General features: G+C 52.2%; 9 protein-coding genes across 9 annotated transcripts; 5 read left to right on the top strand and 4 right to left on the bottom strand.

The window, feature by feature from the left end:
- Nucleotides 1-110: 110 nt before the first annotated feature.
- M409DRAFT_51641 (uncharacterized protein) lies at nt 111-1,057 on the top strand (the record flags this gene model as incomplete). The annotated part of the gene is made up of 2 exons (XM_033811860.1): nt 111-280; nt 496-1,057. 2 exons carry the CDS (start codon nt 111-113, stop codon nt 1,055-1,057), a joined length of 732 nt encoding a protein of 243 aa, XP_033671524.1.
- A 184-nt stretch (nt 1,058-1,241) lies between these two features.
- Nucleotides 1,242-2,570, bottom strand: M409DRAFT_64302 (uncharacterized protein; the record flags this gene model as incomplete). The annotated part of the gene is made up of 2 exons (XM_033816013.1): nt 1,242-2,393; nt 2,454-2,570. The coding sequence occupies 2 exons, from the start codon at nt 2,568-2,570 to the stop codon at nt 1,242-1,244; spliced, it is 1,269 nt and encodes a 422-aa protein (XP_033671525.1).
- Nucleotides 2,571-2,878: 308 nt separating this feature from the next.
- Nucleotides 2,879-3,514, top strand: M409DRAFT_19452 (uncharacterized protein; the record flags this gene model as incomplete). Its single annotated transcript, XM_033804939.1, has 1 exon — nt 2,879-3,514. One exon carries the CDS (start codon nt 2,879-2,881, stop codon nt 3,512-3,514), a length of 636 nt encoding a protein of 211 aa, XP_033671526.1.
- A 170-nt stretch (nt 3,515-3,684) lies between these two features.
- M409DRAFT_64303 (uncharacterized protein) lies at nt 3,685-8,744 on the bottom strand (the record flags this gene model as incomplete). Its single annotated transcript, XM_033816014.1, has 10 exons — nt 3,685-4,131; nt 4,193-4,563; nt 4,611-4,914; nt 5,006-5,231; nt 5,288-5,642; nt 5,704-5,770; nt 6,978-7,255; nt 7,309-8,372; nt 8,424-8,559; nt 8,612-8,744. The coding sequence occupies 10 exons, from the start codon at nt 8,742-8,744 to the stop codon at nt 3,685-3,687; spliced, it is 3,381 nt and encodes a 1,126-aa protein (XP_033671527.1).
- Nucleotides 8,745-9,580: 836 nt separating this feature from the next.
- On the top strand, nt 9,581-11,254 carry M409DRAFT_64304 (uncharacterized protein; the record flags this gene model as incomplete). Its single annotated transcript, XM_033816015.1, has 5 exons — nt 9,581-9,710; nt 9,763-10,340; nt 10,394-10,678; nt 10,734-10,806; nt 10,866-11,254. 5 exons carry the CDS (start codon nt 9,581-9,583, stop codon nt 11,252-11,254), a joined length of 1,455 nt encoding a protein of 484 aa, XP_033671528.1.
- A 1,040-nt stretch (nt 11,255-12,294) lies between these two features.
- M409DRAFT_19455 (uncharacterized protein) lies at nt 12,295-12,945 on the top strand (the record flags this gene model as incomplete). The annotated part of the gene is made up of 1 exon (XM_033804940.1): nt 12,295-12,945. One exon carries the CDS (start codon nt 12,295-12,297, stop codon nt 12,943-12,945), a length of 651 nt encoding a protein of 216 aa, XP_033671529.1.
- A 273-nt stretch (nt 12,946-13,218) lies between these two features.
- On the top strand, nt 13,219-17,775 carry M409DRAFT_19456 (uncharacterized protein; the record flags this gene model as incomplete). Its single annotated transcript, XM_033804941.1, has 3 exons — nt 13,219-13,251; nt 13,300-15,726; nt 16,402-17,775. 3 exons carry the CDS (start codon nt 13,219-13,221, stop codon nt 17,773-17,775), a joined length of 3,834 nt encoding a protein of 1,277 aa, XP_033671530.1.
- Nucleotides 17,776-18,211: 436 nt separating this feature from the next.
- On the bottom strand, nt 18,212-19,072 carry M409DRAFT_19457 (uncharacterized protein; the record flags this gene model as incomplete). Its single annotated transcript, XM_033804942.1, has 1 exon — nt 18,212-19,072. One exon carries the CDS (start codon nt 19,070-19,072, stop codon nt 18,212-18,214), a length of 861 nt encoding a protein of 286 aa, XP_033671531.1.
- Nucleotides 19,073-19,679: 607 nt separating this feature from the next.
- On the bottom strand, nt 19,680-20,525 carry M409DRAFT_51648 (uncharacterized protein; the record flags this gene model as incomplete). The annotated part of the gene is made up of 1 exon (XM_033811861.1): nt 19,680-20,525. The coding sequence occupies one exon, from the start codon at nt 20,523-20,525 to the stop codon at nt 19,680-19,682; it is 846 nt and encodes a 281-aa protein (XP_033671532.1).
- Nucleotides 20,526-20,824: the final 299 nt, after the last annotated feature.

Genomic DNA, 20,824 nt, shown 5'->3' on the forward strand with positions numbered 1-20,824 from the left:
TGACTTATTGAGCTTTTGCTGATTGGGCCAGCAAGCGAGAGCACATCCAATTCTCAATTTCGACGACATGAACTTCTCGCGCATACCACACATCCGCCAACACCACCAACATGGGCGTCGCATTCGATTACTGCCCGGAGCGGCCGGAGAACATCGACACCATCCTCAACGGCCTCGACCGATACAATCCTGAAACCACGACCGTCTTCGAGGAATACATCGCCGGCCAGTGCAAGAGCCAGACCTACGACAGCTATGCGAATCTGGCGCTTCTGAAATTGTGAGTGAACAGCACATCCTACACGAGAGAGGAGGGAGCGGATCATATGATGAACAAGATTCATAAAACGTTTCCTATTACCTGAAGGCAATTGCCTGGTGAAATATATGTATTAGCTCTATCTGAAAGACGCCCCTCCTCTCTGCACACCATACACCACTCAAAAGCGGTCGCGGAAGGAGAACAGCAGCTGACCATCAACTTCTTACTGCTAGATATCAATTCAACCCACACCTCGCCCGCGACGAAACCATTCACAACGTCCTCGTCAAGGCGCTCACCGTCTTCCCCTCACCAGACTTCTCGCTCTGCCTCTCCCTCCTCCCGCCATACGTCCTCGCGTCCTCAAAAGCAGACAAGGGCCCACCCGGAAGTGGCACCCTCGCCGAAGCCGTGCAACACCTCTCTACCCTCCACACTCAACTCAACAATGCGCAGTACAGCGACTTCTGGAACACCTTCGACCACGACGACCTCTGCGCGGACCTGACCGCCGATGTCGCGGGCTTCGAGGATACCATGCGGATACGGATCGCCGTGGTGGTGTCGCAGTGCATGCAAGAGGTTGGACGGGATGTGCTTGAGGGGTGGTTGAACTTCCGAGGAGAGAAGTTTGATCACTTCGTCAAGGATGTGTGCGGGTGGACCATTGATGGGCAGAAGGTCAAAGTGCCGCTGAACAAGGAGAATGAGGCACGGAGTGTGGTCCAGCGAGAGACAGTCAAGTTTGATCAGTTCTCGAGGATGGTCAAGAGGGCGTATGAACAGCCTGCGTAGAGTGGCAGCTCAGCAGGACTGCAGGGACTTGATTGTTACGATGCATGATGCATCCTCTCAGGAGCGTGGCGTTCAGGGGATCAAAGAAGGGAATGGGACGAACTTGAAATGAAGTGGGTGGCATTGCCTGCTTTTCTTGCGTGACTAGGGTCACGATCAAGCTACAATGAAAGAAATGAACCGATCAGGCCGGCCGCCTGGTGCCGGCTAACTCCTCCCATTGCACACCAACCCACTCTTCCACATATCCCACCTCTCCACTGTCTATCCCGCTCTCCTGGCAATCCTTACTGCACACGCCCAGAATAATCGTGCCCCAGTCCATCCCATCGATCGACATCTCATCCGCTTCCAGCTCCGTAATCACATGCGGCGTGAGCTGCAATTCAAACACCCTCGCCGCACCACAATTGTTACATCGTGGAATCTTCGCTCCACCACCCTGTGTCTTGACCTTCACATTCCCCTCCTGCCCCGCAGCCTCCGCGAACAACTTGCCCACCTTATCACTCTTCGAGTACAATAACGGCTGGCCCTCAAAGTCATAGCGCAAAACTTGCTCGGGGTTCTGCGACAGGTGGTCTGCGAAGCGCTGGAAGGTTTTGTCCATGGTGCTTTCGAAGAGCGTTTTGTCGTCTGCGCCACTGCCGCCGCTCGAGCCCTCACCGCGGTCGATTTGGACGTTGGAGGGCGTTTGGTCGTCGGCTGAGGCCTCGATGTATTCAGTGTCAGCGTCGAGGTGGTAGTGGGGTAAGGGGTCAGGGAAGTTCGAGGGGGAGGGCCAGGGTTCTTTGGGAGAGGGTTGCGTTTCAGGGGATGGTGCATCGGTGATGCGGGCTTTTTGCGCGAAGGTCTCTGGGAGGGAAGCTGCTTCGTCGACTTCGGGCTGTTGCGGTGGTTTTGCGGCGAGGGAGGAGGCGGAGGAGAATGGATTTGATGCCGTTCCATTTGCGGCGAAGGGATTTGCTGAAGCGCCGCTGCTAGAACCTGAGGCGATTGGGTTGGCTTGGGTATTTGTTCCAGGCTTCACGCCAAAGAGCGTCTCTCCCAAGTTGTTCGCGGGTTGTGGTGCCGGTGCTTTGGGCTGGCTCTTCTCTTCTCTCTTCTCCTTCACTTGTTGCACCGCCGTCTGCCTCGTCGCCCGAAAGGCCCTCACACTGCCCTCCTTCCGTCGACAAGTCTTCTTCCGACAAGCCCACAGGTATAATCTCCTCTCATGTCCCGGAAACCTTTCTGGCAAATCTCCATTGATCTGCAGTAGTAAGTTCATGAGACCATTGCATACTCTGCATTTGGCCAAGCTGCCCGATGGAGCGGTCTTATCGTCTAGCCATGTCTATGTCCGTCTCTTAGCCTTCTACTATTCTTTTCAACGTGCGCATGTCGGATTGCGTACCGGATGTCCTCCAAGCTGGCTGAAGTCGTCGCTTGTTGGTTCTCTCGATGCGTAGCCCAGCAGAACGTTGGTGGCAATGTCCTCTGCGCCTGAGGAGTCGGAATCGTAATCGGCCATGGGGGATGGATGTGAAGCAAAAGAGAAAATGTTTGGACGATCGTTCTTCACAAGATTCATCTGCAGTCTTGGCCCGAGCGTCTGGAGTGGTCCAAACCTTATTTTCGGCCGCATCTCTTGGTTGGAGCGGTCACCTGCTCTGCACAACGTGCCACACGCACACATCAACCAACACGTTTCACTCACCTACATTCGTACAACAATTTTTGACGAGAAATCGTTCACGATCGCTACTGGCATCCCATACACAACCGCGGCCGAACATCGCCATCCAGATCAGCATCACCGCCACTCAAGAAGCGGGAGCAATGGACGACTCAACTCATACGCCGATAGAAGACAACCACTCTCACAATCCGACAGCCACTGTCCTAGGCCTCCCACAAGAATTGCGCGACCTAATCCTCGCCCACATCCTCATCAAACCCACCAACACAATCACAATGCTCCCCAACTTCACCTGCCACGCCAACGAGATCTCCGCCCTACAACCACCTGTCAGCCAAGTAAACCGACAGCTCCGCCACGAAACCTTGCCAGTCTTCTACTCCGCCAACACCTTCACCGCACAACTGGACAACGCCGTCGATCTCGACATCGCGCTGGCCTGGCTGACCGCCATCGGCGACGACAATATCTCCCATCTCCGCAAGATCATCCTATGTGGCTGGACTAGAGTTCCATTCGGACGCATGATCACGAAGCGATTCTTGAGGGTTGTGCTGGATTTGAAGGCGGGGAGTTTGGAGATGGAGAGTATGGAGGGGGATTATGGAAGTAGTGATTATGGGCTCAAAGAGGACGGGTTGGAGATTAAGAAGAGTGTGGAGGAGTTGAAGGCGGTTTTTGGGAAGATGGTGAAGGCAAGGGGTGGGAGAGCCTTTGATGAGCGGAGTTTGATGGAGTTGATGTTGGGGTTTCATGGGCTTTGTACGGGGTATTGAGCGGGGGGTGCTCTGGATCTGGATCTGCGAGAGCATAAACTTCCTTCAGGAGAAAATGCTGTTGCGCAATGCCAGCTGCTGCCACTTTACCGAGCTCCCCGCCAGACGGAAGCGATACTGGCGAAACGATTCTCGTGCTCACGGAACCCATTACGATATCTATCTCGGGACTACACTCTGATGAACGTCAATCCGGTGAAAGCGCCAATTTCGCTCTCATACACCTTCTCCTTCAAAGCCGCTCTGTCAGGATTACACTTCCAGATATGACCTCCAATATCCGCCACCCAGATGCACTTCATCTCTTGGTCGAGCTTCAAGCCAATGGCCTCGGTGAATCCCTGGGCGATGATCTGGCGTCCCAACTTCTTCTCCGACTGAGGAACGGTGCCGACTATCGTCTTCCTGTTCAGCGTGTTGCCGAGGGGTAGTTCGCCACGATCGGTCCAGTACAAGACTCCGGTTTCTTCGTCGAGTTCGAGATCAATAGGCTCTGGGAGCTTGTCCATGACCACCTTGATATCGGAGCGATTTGCTGGATCTTTGGGAGTCTCCAGTCCGGCGGAGAAAATGCGACCTTGAGAGCCTTTGGACGGCCCTTTCTGTGTCCAGAAGATCTGCCGCAATCACGAGATCAGTATGTTGGTCACGGGAAGAAGTCTTTGCGAAAAGGCTTACCTTGCCTAACTTCTGCGACACAGCAATACCCACACACCACTCCGTCTCTTCCGGCGTCTCCTTCTCCCAGTCCGCCGTCTGAACCAGCGTCTCCAACTCGCTGCCATCCAGGTTCACACGCATAACCCTGCACCCTTCTCGGTCACAGAAGTACGCTTTCTTGGCTTGCTGGTCAATTATGAGCTGCTTTGGAGTAAAGATCTTGCCCTTAGGCACCACTGTCTGGATGTCGCTCCCATCCAGTTTCGCGCTGAAGATCTGGCCCTCGAACACCTTTGGATTGCCCATATCGGTCCAATAGATTCGGTCGCCATAGACATCGATACCGTCTGGCATGTATTCGTGCGTGAGCAGATTCTGGGCTTTGCCGCCTTCAGCGGGGTCGTAGGTCAGGATGGAGCCGCGGTGCTAGATAGACACCAGTCAGTCTGGATTCGATTGTTCCTGAAGGAATTACAACTCACCAAGACCTCATCAAAGGATACTTTGTCGTCAATTGGCTCTGCAGTGCCAAGATTCAAGAATATGAGCTTCGTCTGCGAACCTGGCTTTGGCACCTCGTACAACCCGCCTTTGCCTGCTGTCTTCTTGCCTAGTTTGCCGGGCTTGACGTAATTCTCGTTCAACCAATCCAGATGTGCTCGGGTGATACCACGCTCTTTGACGTAATGTTCCTCAATGTTGGATACGGTGTCCAGACCGACGTTGTCCATCATATGGCACTGCATGGCAAAGTCAGTTTCTCACCCAAGAAGTCCCGACAGACGTGCGACTCACAGGCCCGTCTCTCGCTCGGTACTGTTCCTTGAACACTCTGTCGACCTCCGCGGGCGTCGAAACACCCTCTTGCAATACCTTCAAAGTCTCCCGCTTAATCGCCGCCCAGATCCGGTTGAAAACGAATCCTGTGGATTCTTTCTGTGCTACAATGGGGTGCAGTCCAGCTTCCTTCTGACGCTCTACCATCCAGGGGAAGAGGTCCGGATATGTGTGGCCTGAGGTCATTAACTCGACGATCAGAGCCTCGGGAGGCATCATACTATCAAGAGCTCAAGGTCAGCCCACTCTAAAGTGAAACGATACCGCAGAACGTACTAATGCGTATTCAGCGCCCTCTTCTTCGTCTCATCCTTGACCCTACCCAACAACTCGCCGCTCTTAAAACTACTCGAATTTGTCCCCAAAATGCAATCTTCCGGCGCATACTTCTCCAGATCCGCAAACGTCGCTTCCTTGATCTCCAACTTCTCCGGCACGGCTTCGATCACCAGCCAGGCGTCTTTGAGCGCGGAAGGGAGGTCGTCGAAGACAGAGCATTCTCCGGGATTGCGTTGGGTCAGGTTGGTGAAGGTTGCGATGTTTTCCTTCACGTATTCGAGGGCTTGGGTGCGTTGTGCTTCGCTGGGGTCGCGGATGTGGACGGGCCAGCCGCCTGCTGTCCAGCATGCCGCTGTTGAGGGTGTTGTTAGCTGGTTGATCGAAGAAATATGGAGATACCATTGCAGACTTACCAACTCGACGACCCAAAACTCCGCCACCGAGGATCACGACCGGCCTGGTCTCATACGATTTCGGGGGCTGGAACGTCGACATTGTGGCAACCTTTCGAACGATGGATTGCGAGATGGATTTGGGCTTCACAGCGATTGCAGTGCCGAAGACATGTAAGTACCCAGGCCTGAGCCCAGAAGACAACGTGAGCATCCTGCTGCGTCAGCATCATGGAAGCTGTGCTGCTGCACTGCTCTGTTCTCGCGCGAGAAGCTCTCGACCCAGCTCGACCGAAACCCACCGGATACACCTCGAGCTCAACACCACCAAGGCTGAGCCCGCTACCAACCATCCACCTGAATCAGCACGCCGCATACACGTACTATCCGAACCCCTCCGGCATCTAATAATCAGAACCCAAGCGCACCGACTAATCCTAAACGAGCCCTCGTCTCCGGGTGTAGCCTTGCGAACTCGCGCGAGGAAGGAAATGTGTGAGAGCTTCATCTCAATGCCTGAATGTCGTAATCCGGTTTCCTGCAGGTACCGAAAGGCTCCTTGGAGCTTGGGCTCGAGCTGTTGTGTAGTCATCTTGCTAGTGCTTCGCTGACTACGCGGATCTTGCATGCACGTGGAGAGGGAGGTGAATAGTGATACGGTGGATTGGAGAGCTTCTTATTCAGCCATAAGCCTCTTCGATCTTGTTTCGGCGCTTCTTTGACTCTTCCTGTCTTCATGTCGTGCTTGCCAAGGAGCTTGTCGTGCCATCTGGATTTCAACGAAACTGAGATGTGCTGCGAGGGGTGTTGTCATTTGAGTTTGTTGCTGGATGCGGCAGCCGAGCAAGCCGAGTTGATCAGTCATGATAGCTCGAGTATGAGCGGCCTGATGCTCGGCCGCTTCGCATTTGGGGTGTTTTGTGCAAGATGATGAAGATATCGGGACGGTCATTGAGCCGGTTTGTGCTTTTCTGTTGCTTGAAATCATGTGTGAGCCGTGATGCAACGAAAGACTTCTGTATACTATTCATGCCGTAGGGCTGTCGCCGAGTTTGATTCAGGGAATTGTGGTGGTTGTTCGATGCTCGTTCACATCCTACTACCCCGGGCATTTCACATGCTGAATAGTGGCATTTTCTGGATCGATATGGAGAATTACGGTGCTCCATTGAAAACCGTCATCATGCAATTGGTCATCTATCCTCAAGAGCCTCATGACTCCCTAATGTAGCAAAAGCTTACCACTTATCCAAATCACTCTTGCTTGGCCACACTGTCCTCCGCTGAGTCCTGACATACAGATTCACCGGACGGACAAGTTGAAAGTAGGGATCATACTGAACCGCAGCCTCGCCGACTCTCTCCCAGTGATACCGCCACACAAGCTTAGGCAAGAAAAGCTTGACTTCTTGCAGAGCAAAGTTGAATCCGATGCACGAGCGGGGACCGATGGCAAATGGGCAGTAGGCGGCCTTGTGGCGATTCTTGACAGCGTCGGTATCCCAGCGGTCGGGGTCGAAGTGGGCCGGGTTGTCCCAGTATTTGGGGTTTTGGTGGATGTGATGAATGGCGGCTGGTAGACAGATTAGCGCGTTGCATTTTTGTTCTTCCGAGAATTGTACTTGCCAATCACCACGTCTCCTTCCTTGAGCTTGTATCCACCAGGCAGCACGAGGTCTGTCTTGGCGGTCCGACCGGGCTGGTAGGACGGATTGTTGACTCGCTGCATCTCCTTCACGTATTTCTCCTGAAACTCCAACTTCTCGATGAGCTCGGGAGTGACAACTGTGTCGTCATTGAAGTCGTTGTCCACAAGCTCCTGCAAGAGTCTTGCTTGCATTCCCGGATACGTGACAAGTCCGTAGATGAGCCAGGACAGTAAAGTGGATGTAGTCGCAAAGCCAGCGCCTGAGGCAACAATCACAGCCGAGACGAGGTTCTCCTTCGGGAGTTTCTCGCCGTTGGAGTCAACAGCTCTCACGAGATAGTCGATAACATTCGTAGCATGCAGAGCGGCATCCTGCAGAGGCAGATCTTCAGTTCCGCCAGCCTTTGTGTTCTGGATCACCTTGTCGACTTCGCTCGCTTCCCAATCTTGTATCTCCTTCAATTTCTTCGGGTCGCCAAATGGAAGATGGGCGAAGAACTCGCCCTTAGATGCAATCTTCTTGTTCAGCGACAACACTTCGACAATCGCTCGCACGAATGCATGCATTGGTGCGTCGACCTCTGAGAAATGGTTGAAGTCCATGCCGAGGACGACTTTGCCAATCGTCTCAGCGCCAAGCTTGGTCATGTACTGGTAGACATTCCAGGTTTCATTATCTTCTTCAAGCTTGTCGAATATTGGCAGTGCAGATTCGATGCAGGCCTGCATGATGGGAGCATAGTGACGAACCGCCTTGGGGCCAAATGCTGGAGGCAAGAACTTATGGACGATGCTCCATGTTGGATTTTCGGTATCGCTCAGGAACACACCGGCCTGGTCGTCTTTGATTGGGTATAGCGGGTGGTTCTCGTTGATCTTCTTGGTAAAGAAATCGGTCTCTGCAAACACAATCGCAGCCAGTTCCGCATCGTTGATTTGATACGCAGTCCGACCGAGAGAGGTGGTCTTGAAAATAGGCCCGTATCTTTCAAAGAGACGTTGATTGTTGCCCAAATGATCTGGCAAGATTTCGAAATAGTTGCTGAACGGTCGTCATTAGCAATAATTCCGGTATTCGATCCGACATACGTACCCAACAAATGGCATACCTTTCGGACCAGGAACTTCGCGAACGGCATGACCGTCAATGGTGATTGCAATAGCTCCACTGGCCTTCTTGATATCTTCTACCTCAGCAAGTGGGCCATCGTTCGACTGGAAAGCAATTCCTGTGCACTGGTGAGCGCGCGAAAGACCGAGTGTCCGAATCAGCTTTCTCACCAGACGGCTCAACGATGGCGAATTGGCCAGCAATCAAGAGCTGCAGTGAACTAACATCGCTCGCCTTTGAAACATCGACATCCAATGCTGTTGATTCATCTTCTCCGAGTAGGTAGAACTGTTTAGAGGCCATAATGGTGCAGCGAAGAGCGATTGAATCAGAATTCGGTACCGTTCTCAACGTTGAAGCGTTCTTGTTGCTAAAGAAGCGACGTCAACAAGGCGCTCTTTCACAAGCCAAACAGATCGTATCTGCGCCGCACAAGATGATCACATCGTGCTTGACGCTATGAATGGCAGACCAGTCGTAAGCAGAGGCGTTGAGCTCTGGAAGCCCACTACCGATGCACCGTCCGATGCTGCTTACAAACAAGAGGCTTGTTGTAATTGTCGGCGCTTCCATTGGCGTCAGGCTTTGATTCCGGGGTAGAGCTCTCATGCACCAAGCATGTTAGAGGTGCCACTGAGTGAAGGGTGATTGATAACACGGCGCGCGAGCTCCCGTATAGGGCTCTAACGCGGCTGTGGGATTCGACGACATGCAGGACGCGAGCATCCGACACCTTATTACATTCTGCCAAGCGGCTCTGGCCTTATACCATCGCACGCATGCCAACGCCAATCGTTGATGACTATTTTGTCAACGGGTGGAGACATGTGTCAGCTGTTGCATATTGATGAATACAAATCTTAGACAGCATGTAACAAGCGTGCAGCAACGAGGCGTAGGCAGGCGAGAGCTAATCACGGCTCTGCCAGAAGCTCGACTCGATGACGACGGGCTGGTATCCGTGCCACTAGGCGGTGACAAAGTGGGCTGGTAGTGATACATGTTATCTCGTGCTCGAGCGGCGAGCTGATGCGTGCAATCGACGTTCTCCAATTCCGGGTCAGTCGAAGGCGTCTTCTCTCTGTCTTTATCGACGAACTGCGAGACACTGCAAGACGAATCAACGTACAGGTCACGATATGGCATCCCCAGACCGAAAGGAGCTTCAAGCTAAATGGAAGACCGAAGTCGAAGTCCCAACTCTGTCACTAGCGGATGTGGCCAAGCATAACACGAAAACCGATTTATGGATTGTGATTCATGGCAAAGGCAAGAGCATGACATGCGTAGTCAGATCAGGGACTGACCTTTCGTCTCGTAGTATACGACGTGACGAAATACGCCAGAGACCACCCTGGAGGTGCCGAAGCATTGATCGAAGTCGGCGGAACAGATTCCACCAGCGCATATGAAGATGTTGGTCACTCAGAGGATGCGAGAGAAATCATGCACCAGTTCCTTGTCGGCTCATTGGCAGAGGCTGCGGACTCTCAGACACCAACTGCTAAGCCCAAAGTGCAGCTCGTCAGGCGAGGTGTGAGCAATGAGCAGCCAAAGAAGAGTGCCTTGAGCGGGCTCACGCCGCAAATTGAGCTCGCAGCCGTTGCTGTTGGAACCATCGCTGTGGTATTCATTGCACGGACTGTCGGTCTACCCAGTTCGAACAAGAGTCACGCTGGGTCGAAATCGGCGTCTGGAGCAGAGAGCCATGGCGGATTCGTTTCGGGATTCTTGTGGGCAACCACTGTTTGTGCTGCGATGGGAGCCGTGGGTTACCGTTATATTTCGAAGGCGATGAGCTTCGACAAGCAGTTCGCACCGTCGAGTTTTCCAGCTCACATGCACGCATCCAAGCTCGTCAGATCCACGAACCGGCCAGCTGGTGTGTTGATGCCTCAGGTAAGTGTTGACGTGTGCCAGAAAGAGAATGTCAGGCTGATGCTTCTCATCAGGAGTACCAGAAGTTTCCACTGATTCGACGGGACGAGCTTTCAAAAGACACGGTCCGTCTGGTGTTCGCACTCCCGGCAAAGACAACGATACTCGGCCTTCCAATCGGACAGCATGTCGCCATTCGTGGATACTTTGACGACGACAGTGGACATCACACCGTAACTCGATCGTATACACCTGTATCGAACAATAAGGACCTCGGCCGCCTTGAATTGGTGATAAAGCTGTATCCAGATGGCCAGCTCACTGGAAAATATCTCACTGGACTGAAGCTGGGAGATGAGGTACGCCATAAATTTCCGAAGACTGTTGTTTATCTGCTGATTGCAATCGCTTCAGGTTGAATTCCGTGGACCGAAAGGTGCCATGCGATACCGGAAAGGATTCACCAAGCGTCTCGGGATGGTAGCCGGTACGTGAGCTGTCCTCGTCATTCACTCGACTCCATCCAACTGACACGGGTTCTTGTAGGCGGCACCGGCATAACGCCCATGTACCAGCTCATTCGTGCCATCTGCGAAGATAAAACAGATGACACCAAGGTCTCCCTCGTGTATGCCAATAAGTCACCGGATGACATTTTGCTGCGTAATCAATTGGAGCGGTATCAGAAGCTGGCGCCTAGCAAGTTCAAGATATATTACATTGTCGATAATGGTGCGCCAGGATGGACAGGAGGCGTTGGCCGGGTCACAAAGGAGACTCTGCAGGAGCATTTGCCGCTGGCAAGCGCGGATACGAAGATCTTGCTGTGTGGGCCGCCGGGCATGATCAACGCGACGAAGAAGAATCTTGGCGATTTGGGATTTGAGCAGCCTGGTGCCGTGTCGAAGTTGACGGATCAGGTCTTCTTGTTTTGAGAGAGTTGATGCACAAGAGGGTGGAGGTTGATGGGTTGGTTTGGCCCCTGACTATACGATGGAGCTAGTGGTGATGATACTGATCAATAACTCGAGATTTCACTGGACTCTTGACCCGCAATCGTACAGACTTCACACTTTCACAACACATCCTCACCGTCCGTCCTCCCGCCCTGCACCTCATCTTGCTCACGAAACCCTCGTGTCGCATCTTGATTGAACTCACTGAGATCGGTCCTCTCACCTCGTCCCGATGTTCTCGTCGTACAGTCATGGCGCCTACCTTTCGAATCTCCATGGTCTCGCAATGGGAAAGAGTTTTGTGGTCATGCAACCCACCGATGCATATCGTCGTTCTGGCCTGAAAAATCGCTATTTGTGAGAGCACACTCGCGTCGTATGGCTCGTGGCATTGTTCTGGCTGAGGCCCTCGCTAGACGCACGAATTGGCAGAAGAGATTGCGAGAAGGTACCTGGTGGAGGTTCATGATTGGATACGAGATGGTGTAGCGAAGGCTATACGTGCGTCCACATGCTGGACAGAAACTCAGTCTTCTGAGTGCTCGCCCCAGTACAGTCGAGCCTCATCCCTTCCGCACACTGGACGGGTCGAGCGTTCAGCCGAAGGCTTGCAGCTATCCCTGCATTTCTGAGACCTGCTACATTGATGTCTGGCTTGGGAGAGGCTGCGACTCGGCGCCACTCATGCCGTGCGTATCAGTAGCCACGAGCATTCTCGGCTCGGGCACCGTATCATTGGGCTTCCAAGAGAAGCTCGCATTTTTGCACTACTCCAATGCACGATAGACCGGTTTGAAGCTTGCAGGTGGCACCATCATTTGCAAAAGTTGTATCTTCAGCTGAAGCGCGATTGCGGAATGTGCACTGCCCATCTCGGGTATGCTGTGACCGGTGAGCTTTGTTGAATAAGTATCTGTCCGCTGAACACCCTGCTCACCATCATTCCCGCGCTTCAGTGCAGGCCACTACACGACGACGAAAAATCGCCTGTTCCGCCAACCACGCGACGGCCACTCAGCATGGCCGAAGCTGGAGCCATTCTCGGCACCATCAGTGCCATAATTTCCCTGATCGATGCCGCCAAGAAGGTCTATGATGCGGTCGGCGATGCTCGCGGTTTACCAGAGGCGTTCCGCTTAGTGGCATCAAATTTGCCGCTCGTTCATGCGATTCTGGAAAAGATACAAGCTCAATACCGGAGTGCAGCATCTGACGGCCATGACATCGCTATCATCGCTGAAGCCCTCGAGGACTGTCGTGACAAGGCTGATAGCCTCAAGAAAATCTTCGTCAAAGTTCTTCCAGGTGATAAGGACTCGTGGGTCGACAGATATAAGAGTGCTCTCAGGACCATTAAGCCGGGCAGGGCCGACAAGGTCGAGAAATTGATGGAGACGATCATGGACAAGCTGCAACTTTTACAAGAACATAGTATCGCAGACAACCTCACAGGCGGAGAGCGTCGTCAACTCAAGAAAGGGATTGACAGCCTGGAAAAAGTGGAGCCCTCAATCTCGGACGAGGGAGTTGGTGGTTCACTCACGCAGTACGGGCAAGGATCCAATGCCGCCACAGGCCATGCAACGCAAACAAACAACCAGAACTTTGGTTCCGGGAACACCTATCAACCTCAGCAAGACAGCTTGATTCAGGCGAACCTGGTTACCTGAATGGCGATGTTGCGCGACCACATGAACTTAAGACATACTACATATCGAAGACTCGTCAATCTTTCTGCTTTTTACTCGTCTGATTATCATTGAGTAGGCAACAACAATGTCTTTGAAGGTCCAGATCCATTCCAAGAGTGGATGAACAAGTTGTACATATCCCCTGACCTAGATGTTGTCGCTGACGGGGATCGTACTCGTGAACGCCGTACACCAGGCACGTGCGAGTGGATCAAGACAGAACCCGGCTTTGTTTTGATGCATGGTGTAGCGATGCCCCCGATCCTCGACTCTGGGTTTTGGCTGGTGAGCCCGGAAGACGATCATCGCAACATACATCATTGACCACTAAAGGAGACAGGCAAGGCGGTTTTTTACTTCTTCTGCAAGAACACTGAGGACACGCGAAACACGACTGTGTGTATCTTGCGGAGTCTGCTTCATCAGACGTTGAAGCAGTATCCGGACACTCGGGAGGCAGTGAAGAGAGCGTACAATGCCAGCAGCTCAGCTCTTGACGAACTCCACACCCTTTCTGGTCTCTTCCATAAAGCCATGGCTAGCCCGTCGCTAAAACGTGTGTGGTTAGTCATCGATGGTCTGGACGAATGCAAACAAGAATCGTGGGAGCCTCTTGTTCAAAAACTACTGAGTGCTCCCTTCACTACCGATACTTCCACCCCGAGCCCTGGTATGAAAGTCAAGCTTTTAATCCTGACGAGGCCCAACGCAATTCCACTGCGCACTGTCGAAGGCTCCAACAATCTGGTGAAGTACATCACTCGGCCTAATATTGCGAATGATCTGGAACGTTTCATCCACAACGAGGTTCCCAGACTATTCAAAGACCCAGAAATTCGCGATGATGTATCCCGCGATCTCTCCACCAGGTCTGGCGGGACATTTTTATGGGTAGCATTCGCTCTTAGCTATGTTGAAAGTCTCAGGTTGACAGAGCCATTCGCACGGGACGAATTGCGCAGCATGCCTACCAAGTTAAGAGACATCTATGAACGGATCCTGAAAGACGCCAAATCCCACTCTCTCCGTCAATACGTCCGGCCTACACTGCACCTCATCCTCGCGGCGCAAAGGCCGCCCACGACAAATGAATTGGCGCTGCTTCTCTGTTTTGTAGAGTCTAGTCCATCCAAGACACCGGACAACAAGACCATCGAGCAGATGCAGGGGGCATCACAAGCCTGTGACCTCCTCATTCAAAAGAATATAAGAGGGACAGTATCGACAATCAGCATCATCCACCAGTCCTTGAAAGACCTTTTGGAGGAAAAGAAAAAGCGGTTGCCACGGGCTCTTCGATCCTACGTGTTCGATGAAAGCAAGTCGAGAATTGAGCTCGAAACGGCTTGCCGGGCATATCTCTCGACAGATGAAGTGCGAAAAGCGTTGGACTTCGTGGAACATAAACTATCCCGCACAAAATCTAGACTTGCCGGCTCTTCAATTGGCAAGGACGGGGCAACCTTATCAGAACAACAACTTGGACTGCTGACATTTGCATTGCGGACCACACGCTGGAGCCCGCCTCGTGGTACTTCCCATGGTCTTGTCTTGTGGCAGTTGCGTCGGCCGGATGAATTATATCACGGTTGGAATTCCGATTATGAGGCCCGGGTGTGTGGATTTGCTGAAAATGCCATCGAGAATGCACATGTCTCTGCCCTCCAATTCTTCTGCAGGATCTTAGATGCCATGAATACTGAGGAGAATTCCTGGCGGAGAAGACTCGTCAGTTGGTGCCTACTTGCGCTCGAACACGGCCACGACTTGCTCTTGGAACCACTGCTCAACGAACTCAGTCTCTTGCAAGACAAAGACTATCTAGAGAACCTCGTTCAAATTGGTTTGTACAACATACTCAAATTCCTGGCGAACAAGAGTGAAGCTCACCAAGTTGAGCGCCGCAACTCTATGAGCACATGCATTCGCCTGTGCCAAAGCCACCTTGATCAGACTGACATGATTCGGGGTAATGCATTGCATATTGCTGTCCGAACATACATCGCCGAAGCTGTGCAAATCTGCATAGAACAGCATGTTGACGTGTTTGCGAAAGATGGATATGGCCAAACACCCCTACACTACGCCGTAAGGAAATCAAGCAGTGAAGTGGTTGAGCTTCTTCTGGAAGAGCACAGCATCAAGGCACCTGCTGAAGACCAGAAAGGTAGAGGCCGAGGAGGAAACACGTTGTTGCACTATGCTGCGCGAAGGAACGATAGCGCAGTCTTGGAGGCTTTGCTAAAGTGCCATTTTGGCAAGGAGTTGATTTATACTGCCAACAATGACGGCGAGCTTCCCATCCACACTGCTATCCACAGGAGGACGACGTTGGGCAATGTGAGGCTGCTACTTGAAGCTGATGTAGAGAAGACGTCGCTTTGCACGACAAATCTGAAAGGCCAAACGGCGCTTGATTATGCCAGATCAAGACTGGAGCAGTGTTCTGGTGGTATCATGGTACAGGATCGTTCCGGGCACGAATTGAGTAGCTCTGCCGACAAATGGGAGCAAATCGTTGCATATCTCGAGAAGCAAGGAACGCTCGCCGTAGCAGTGCTACAGACGGAAATACCAGGCGGCTCATGTTCTGCATCAGAAGTACAACAGACGATGAGCATTCCAGAGGACGTCACCGCCAAAAGCGTCTCCGCCAAAGACACAGTATTCGAGGAGCCGACCATTCAAGGACAACCACTCGAGCAGCGTCTACCTCATGACCAGATCAAGGAACCTGTGCATGTACAGTACCCTGGATCAGTAAGCAAAGAAGCTGACAACCATGTTCCTTCACTTACGAAGAAGCAAGCTCGGAGGAAGTGCAAAGATGTAATGTGCGTTCTCAGCTGAGCAAGGAGTATCACGAAGTGAGGCCTGCTTCGTACAGCGCATGCTCTACCTTTGGAAGCATTTGCTCAGTCAGTATCATTGTCATCTCCGTGAGTTTACCAGCGTTTGTAGAAGATATTCTAGGCACTTGAAACACACTTCTCAATAATGTAAGAGTCGTCTTCAAATCGCCCGCGTAAGAATTTCGAATCATATTTGGGCGTCTCATGAGAAATTTCCTTCAAGCTTATCAGCCGTTCACGATATCAAGGACCGGAGTCTGCGGGACCAAAACAACGTCCTTCACGTCAGGCTGGGCTTGCCAAGGCTTTGTAGTTCGGCGCTCCTTTGACTCCTTCAGCTGGGGCCTTTGTCAGCACAATAGAGCTGAGCTTTGTGGCAATGCAACTTTCGCAAATGACTCAGCTTTGACTTCTCGTATTCCTCATCATTCGGGAGAGTACTCTCATCTCGATCTCTGTCAAACAAAGAATACGACGATCAATCCCGACAGCCTAAATGCGCGGGACACAATGTCAAGTATTCGTGAGGTCGGTACAGTAAACCACGCATACCGTCACAGCGGGTTTCTAACATGACTTCCAGCACTTCCAAGAGCTTAAGAACAACATAGACAAGGTCATCGGAACGCTACTCGAACTTCATCCACAGGAGGCAACACAAATACGTCATGAAGTTTTCCAACTATGCGAGGAGCTATTGTCCTCCCTGACGATTTCTATGCCGTCGCAAAGTGTGAGCGCTGCCGCTCAGTCTCAATCATATCCGAAAGAGAACCAAGCGTCCAATATCCAAGACGATGAGCTGCTAGACGTCGACCACGCTGGAGCAAGTGTTGTGGGGGAAGGCAAGGATTCTTCTAATGCTGAGGAGGGCATCGGCGACGATGGAAGGGCACCTAGTCATTCGAGCGAACTCGACAATTTGCAAGGCACGCAATCTCTGGCGGCCGAACCACCTCCAAAGCCACTATCTTCTTCAGACAAACACTTGGGTGCCGTACTAAGATCAAGCCAATTAGCTCATCTTCCTAGAGACATCCTCCAACCATCTGAGCTCCTTCTGAAGCTGCAATACGAACTACCACGAGAGTATCGACTCTGGACTCCCCTGCTCACCCGCTTGTTCTACGCCATCGGCAGCCCTGAAAGCTTCCTCCAACTACGAGACGCCTGTCGCTTCATCCGTCGAACACCTTTCAAAGCTCGGCCAGTGAGCACTGGTAACAGCGATCTCGCAGAAACCGTCCAAGCCCTTGATTCTCTCGAAGACACCGACTGCGTGGCCTCCGTACTTCGCCGATACCATCTATCTCGACTCCTTGAATATCGCAACGCTCGCTGGCAACATCACCAATCTCGATTCCCTAATGTACGGGTGACGAAATTCAAGCACGGCCATGTGCGAGTCAAGCAAGCCAAGCCAAACGAAGGTCAGAAAACAGCTGCATCAGCAGCACTGAAGGACTTACTGGCGGAAGCGTACCCTCAACTGCACGATGAAAGTGGAAAGCCTTTGAGCAAGACTAGCGGCCCACATCAAAGAGCCTACAAGTCTCTGAAAAGACGCTTGGGTAATGGCCGCAACTGGCTCGCTTTGTCCCAGGCTTTCTCCGCAGGGATTCTCAGCCTCGTGCCCACGGGAGGTGACTTCTCAATCCATAACCATCAGATTGAGATGATCCCGGCAGCCGCTTTCCAAACATTCCTTTCAGTTCTGTCCTCTCAGCGTGGAGGCTTTCTTCGCATGGCCTCAGCGATGTTATCAAAGGGGATCTTCGAGGTTCTGATGGGGAAGGGACTGGACCAGTTGTGGTATCCTCTGGAGAACTTTAATGAAGAGACATGTGAAAGCGAGGGATTTGACTCGTTTGCCCTGGTCACTGGCTGCACGAGCAAGGCAGGTGAGAATCCGCGGAAGACTAATCCTCAGTTTCTCGGGGGCGAAGGCGTGGTGTAGCGCTGAATAAGTCTGTGGCCGAATCCTTCTCGATAATTAGGAGAGACCGCTTGGAGCGATCGGGCTGTCATAGGTTTCAGACTCTAGCTGAGCTTGGAGTTGATAAGCTATTTACTTATTTGTAACAAGATGAATTGGATTGAGGTAGACACTTGAAGTGAACGGCCCCTGCTTATTCTGTTTTATCGTCACGTTAGTATAAGATTTAGCATCATAAGAAAATTGGAATTTGTATCTTAACGGAGAAACAACAGTTGCAGTGCCTATATACTGTACAGCGCAAAGCCTCACTCAATCCCCTGAGGGATCGAAGTCTGATCGGGACAGAACAAGGCTGGTTTAAAAGCAAGAATCACGAAAGCGCTAAAGCGCTAAATCGAGTCTCCTAGAAGTACAGAACATGCGCTCGAAGTCAGACATGAGCAACGGATCAAAGCTATCCGCAGATATGGTCGTGGATGAATGGAATGTCCTGGTACGCCTTCTGCAAAGCCGTGTTGATGTCGTAGTAGATGGCTCGGGCGTTCCACACATTGAAGGCAAGCTGGGTGTAGCCGTAACCATCGTCGACGCAGGAGTAGGCGGAGATGCCGTCGGGAATCAAACTCTGCAGAGTCTGGCGGATTGGGGCACAGCCTGCACCGTTGATGTAGTCTCTACCAACGCGGGCCTCGCACTTGTCCATTCCCAAATCCAGGCTGCCGCCGGTGCCGGATACCCTGCTGTAGGAACACAGGGCGGTGTTGTGGTCGATTGGACCATCGCGAGTGGTGAGCGTATGCGAGTTGATTGGAATTGAGCGAGTGCGTCCTGGGTTGCTCTCGAAGCGACAGATGCCGTTGTCCTTGAATGGAATCATGGGATACCGCTGCTGGAGGGCGTCGATGACATCGGCGTTATTCTCAAGATTGAAGACATCACCAGCAGCGAAAGTCAAGAACGTGTTTCCACTGCCGTCATCCAGGCACTTGTATGTGCCGCTCTTGAACTCGAATGCGCCGTCAGAGGCCTTCTGGGCGATGGTATCACGAATGTACTCGCAGCCTGATCCCTCGGCGTATGGTCGGCCGATGTGGACGTTGTAGGACCGAGTGGCAGAAGTGTCATCGTTCATCAGCACCCCTACGGAGCACTTGGCGTTGTCAGCCTCGATGGGCTCCAGTGACAACCCTGGAAGCTGATAGTCGTCCCTAGCGTTGATCGTGGTGATGTTGGTCGAGGTAACTGCCACTGGTGCTGCCAGAGAGCCAGTAATGCCGATGAGGGCAATGGCGAAGGTCAGCATGAAGTTGATCATAGTGTCGGTGGCTGTGTTGTGTGCGGTGGCTTAAACGTGTTGGTCAACAAGGCAAGTTTGAATAGTCTCGGTGTTGGTGTGGCTCGGAGATGTTGTCTTGTGGATTCGAGTGTGTGGAGAAGGTACTGAGGGAGAAAAGAAGACAGTAGTTCGCAGTATTTAAAGGTCTAGAATCTCGTGTCGTCGGTGTGTTGTGCACAATGCCTTTGCACTCGCTGAAGATACATAACGCTTTGTGACGTGACTCGATCGTGGCATCGATGAGATTGTAGCAGGACAAAGGAATTGTCTCTCCCTCCTTTCTAGGTTGTGCTTGAGAATCTCTTTCGACACTTCAAGAGGACAGTCTCATTGATGCCGGCTTGATGTCTTGCACAATGTCCAAGACCAGGCTGAGCCAGCTTAGCGCAGCCTTGCCCATTCGAAACTTGAGCGTCAGCCGCAGCCGCCTCGCAAGGGAAGCTTGTCAACGAAGTAGTGGTCCCAATGTGTTTGAAGAAATCTGCTTGAATACAATAGCTCTGACATGAACCACGCGCCCCATGAAATCTATCTACCGCCCGCAATATCGATCTGCCGACGCGGCATCAGGTCAGCTTTGTCAATTTCACCCGTGACCGTCTCTGCAGGGATGCACCCAGGATTTCACATCGGGGTAAGCGATCGCCAAAGCCTCATCAATTCTACCTTCATCTTGATGGATTCTATTGACCTCGAATGGTAGACGAGTGTTTCCTGAACCATCGTCGAGACAGTACCACTCCATGATACCAGGGGCTGGGATCGATGAGTGAAGAGTGTTGCGGACTGGCTCGCAACCGTAGCCATAGTTCCAAGGCCACCCGATGAATATCTCGTACGCTTCGCGGTTTCTACCATCTTCATATACATGGTTGGCGCATGTGCCGGCATTGGCCTCGATTGGGGACTCGAGTCTCTTGCGGTGAGTTGGAGTCGAGCGCTTGTCCTCCACAAGGCCCTCGGCAGGTTCGATGACGCAAATATGATCGTCCTTGAAAAGAATCATAGGATAAGCCTCCTGAAGACCCTCGATGATCCACTCGTTCGTCTCCTCGGTATGACGGGCGTCTCCAGCAACAAATGAAAGTAGGGTGTCGCCGAAGCCATCATCTTCACATAGATAGCTAGACTCCATAAAGAATCCAACATTCCCGGCCCATTTCAGCATGGTTGCAAGAATGGGCTTGCAGCCATCGCCACTGTTGAAGCTCACGCCAACGTGGACCTGCCAAAACCGTTTCCATTTAAGATCTCCGTCGAATGCAACGACGTGGCTGCGGCAAGTGGCGGAGTCAACATCGACAGGCGCTGTATCACGCGCGATGGTAAGGCAGTCTTGATCGGCTCGCTTGACATTGATGGAGGCGGCTGGCGCTGCTAGAACCCCAGTCAAGCCTATGAACGCTGTGGCGATGGATGCTTTCATTTTCATTGGGGGGATTGTGCTGTTCCCGTTCTGTGCGGTTCTCAATTTTGCGTATGTTGTGTCTGCAATGGTAAATGGGCAAGTGGAGTTCCTCGGTATCAGTATGTGGTGTTGAAGCTGGAATGAACTGATTAAGAAGGACACTGAGAGCCTGCTTCCTTTAAATACCTTTGGAGACCAGATACTGTTAGACCGTTATTCACGATAGTAGTGTGTTTCCTCGGGAACACACAATCCCTCGCATGGCTGCTAGAGCAATGAGTCGAAACTGACACTAGGAAAACAAGGGTACAGCCGTTACGCAG

The sequence above is a fragment of the Zasmidium cellare genome (assembly GCF_010093935.1).
Source record: "Zasmidium cellare ATCC 36951 unplaced genomic scaffold M409scaffold_7, whole genome shotgun sequence".
Lineage (NCBI taxonomy): Eukaryota > Fungi > Ascomycota > Dothideomycetes > Mycosphaerellales > Mycosphaerellaceae > Zasmidium > Zasmidium cellare.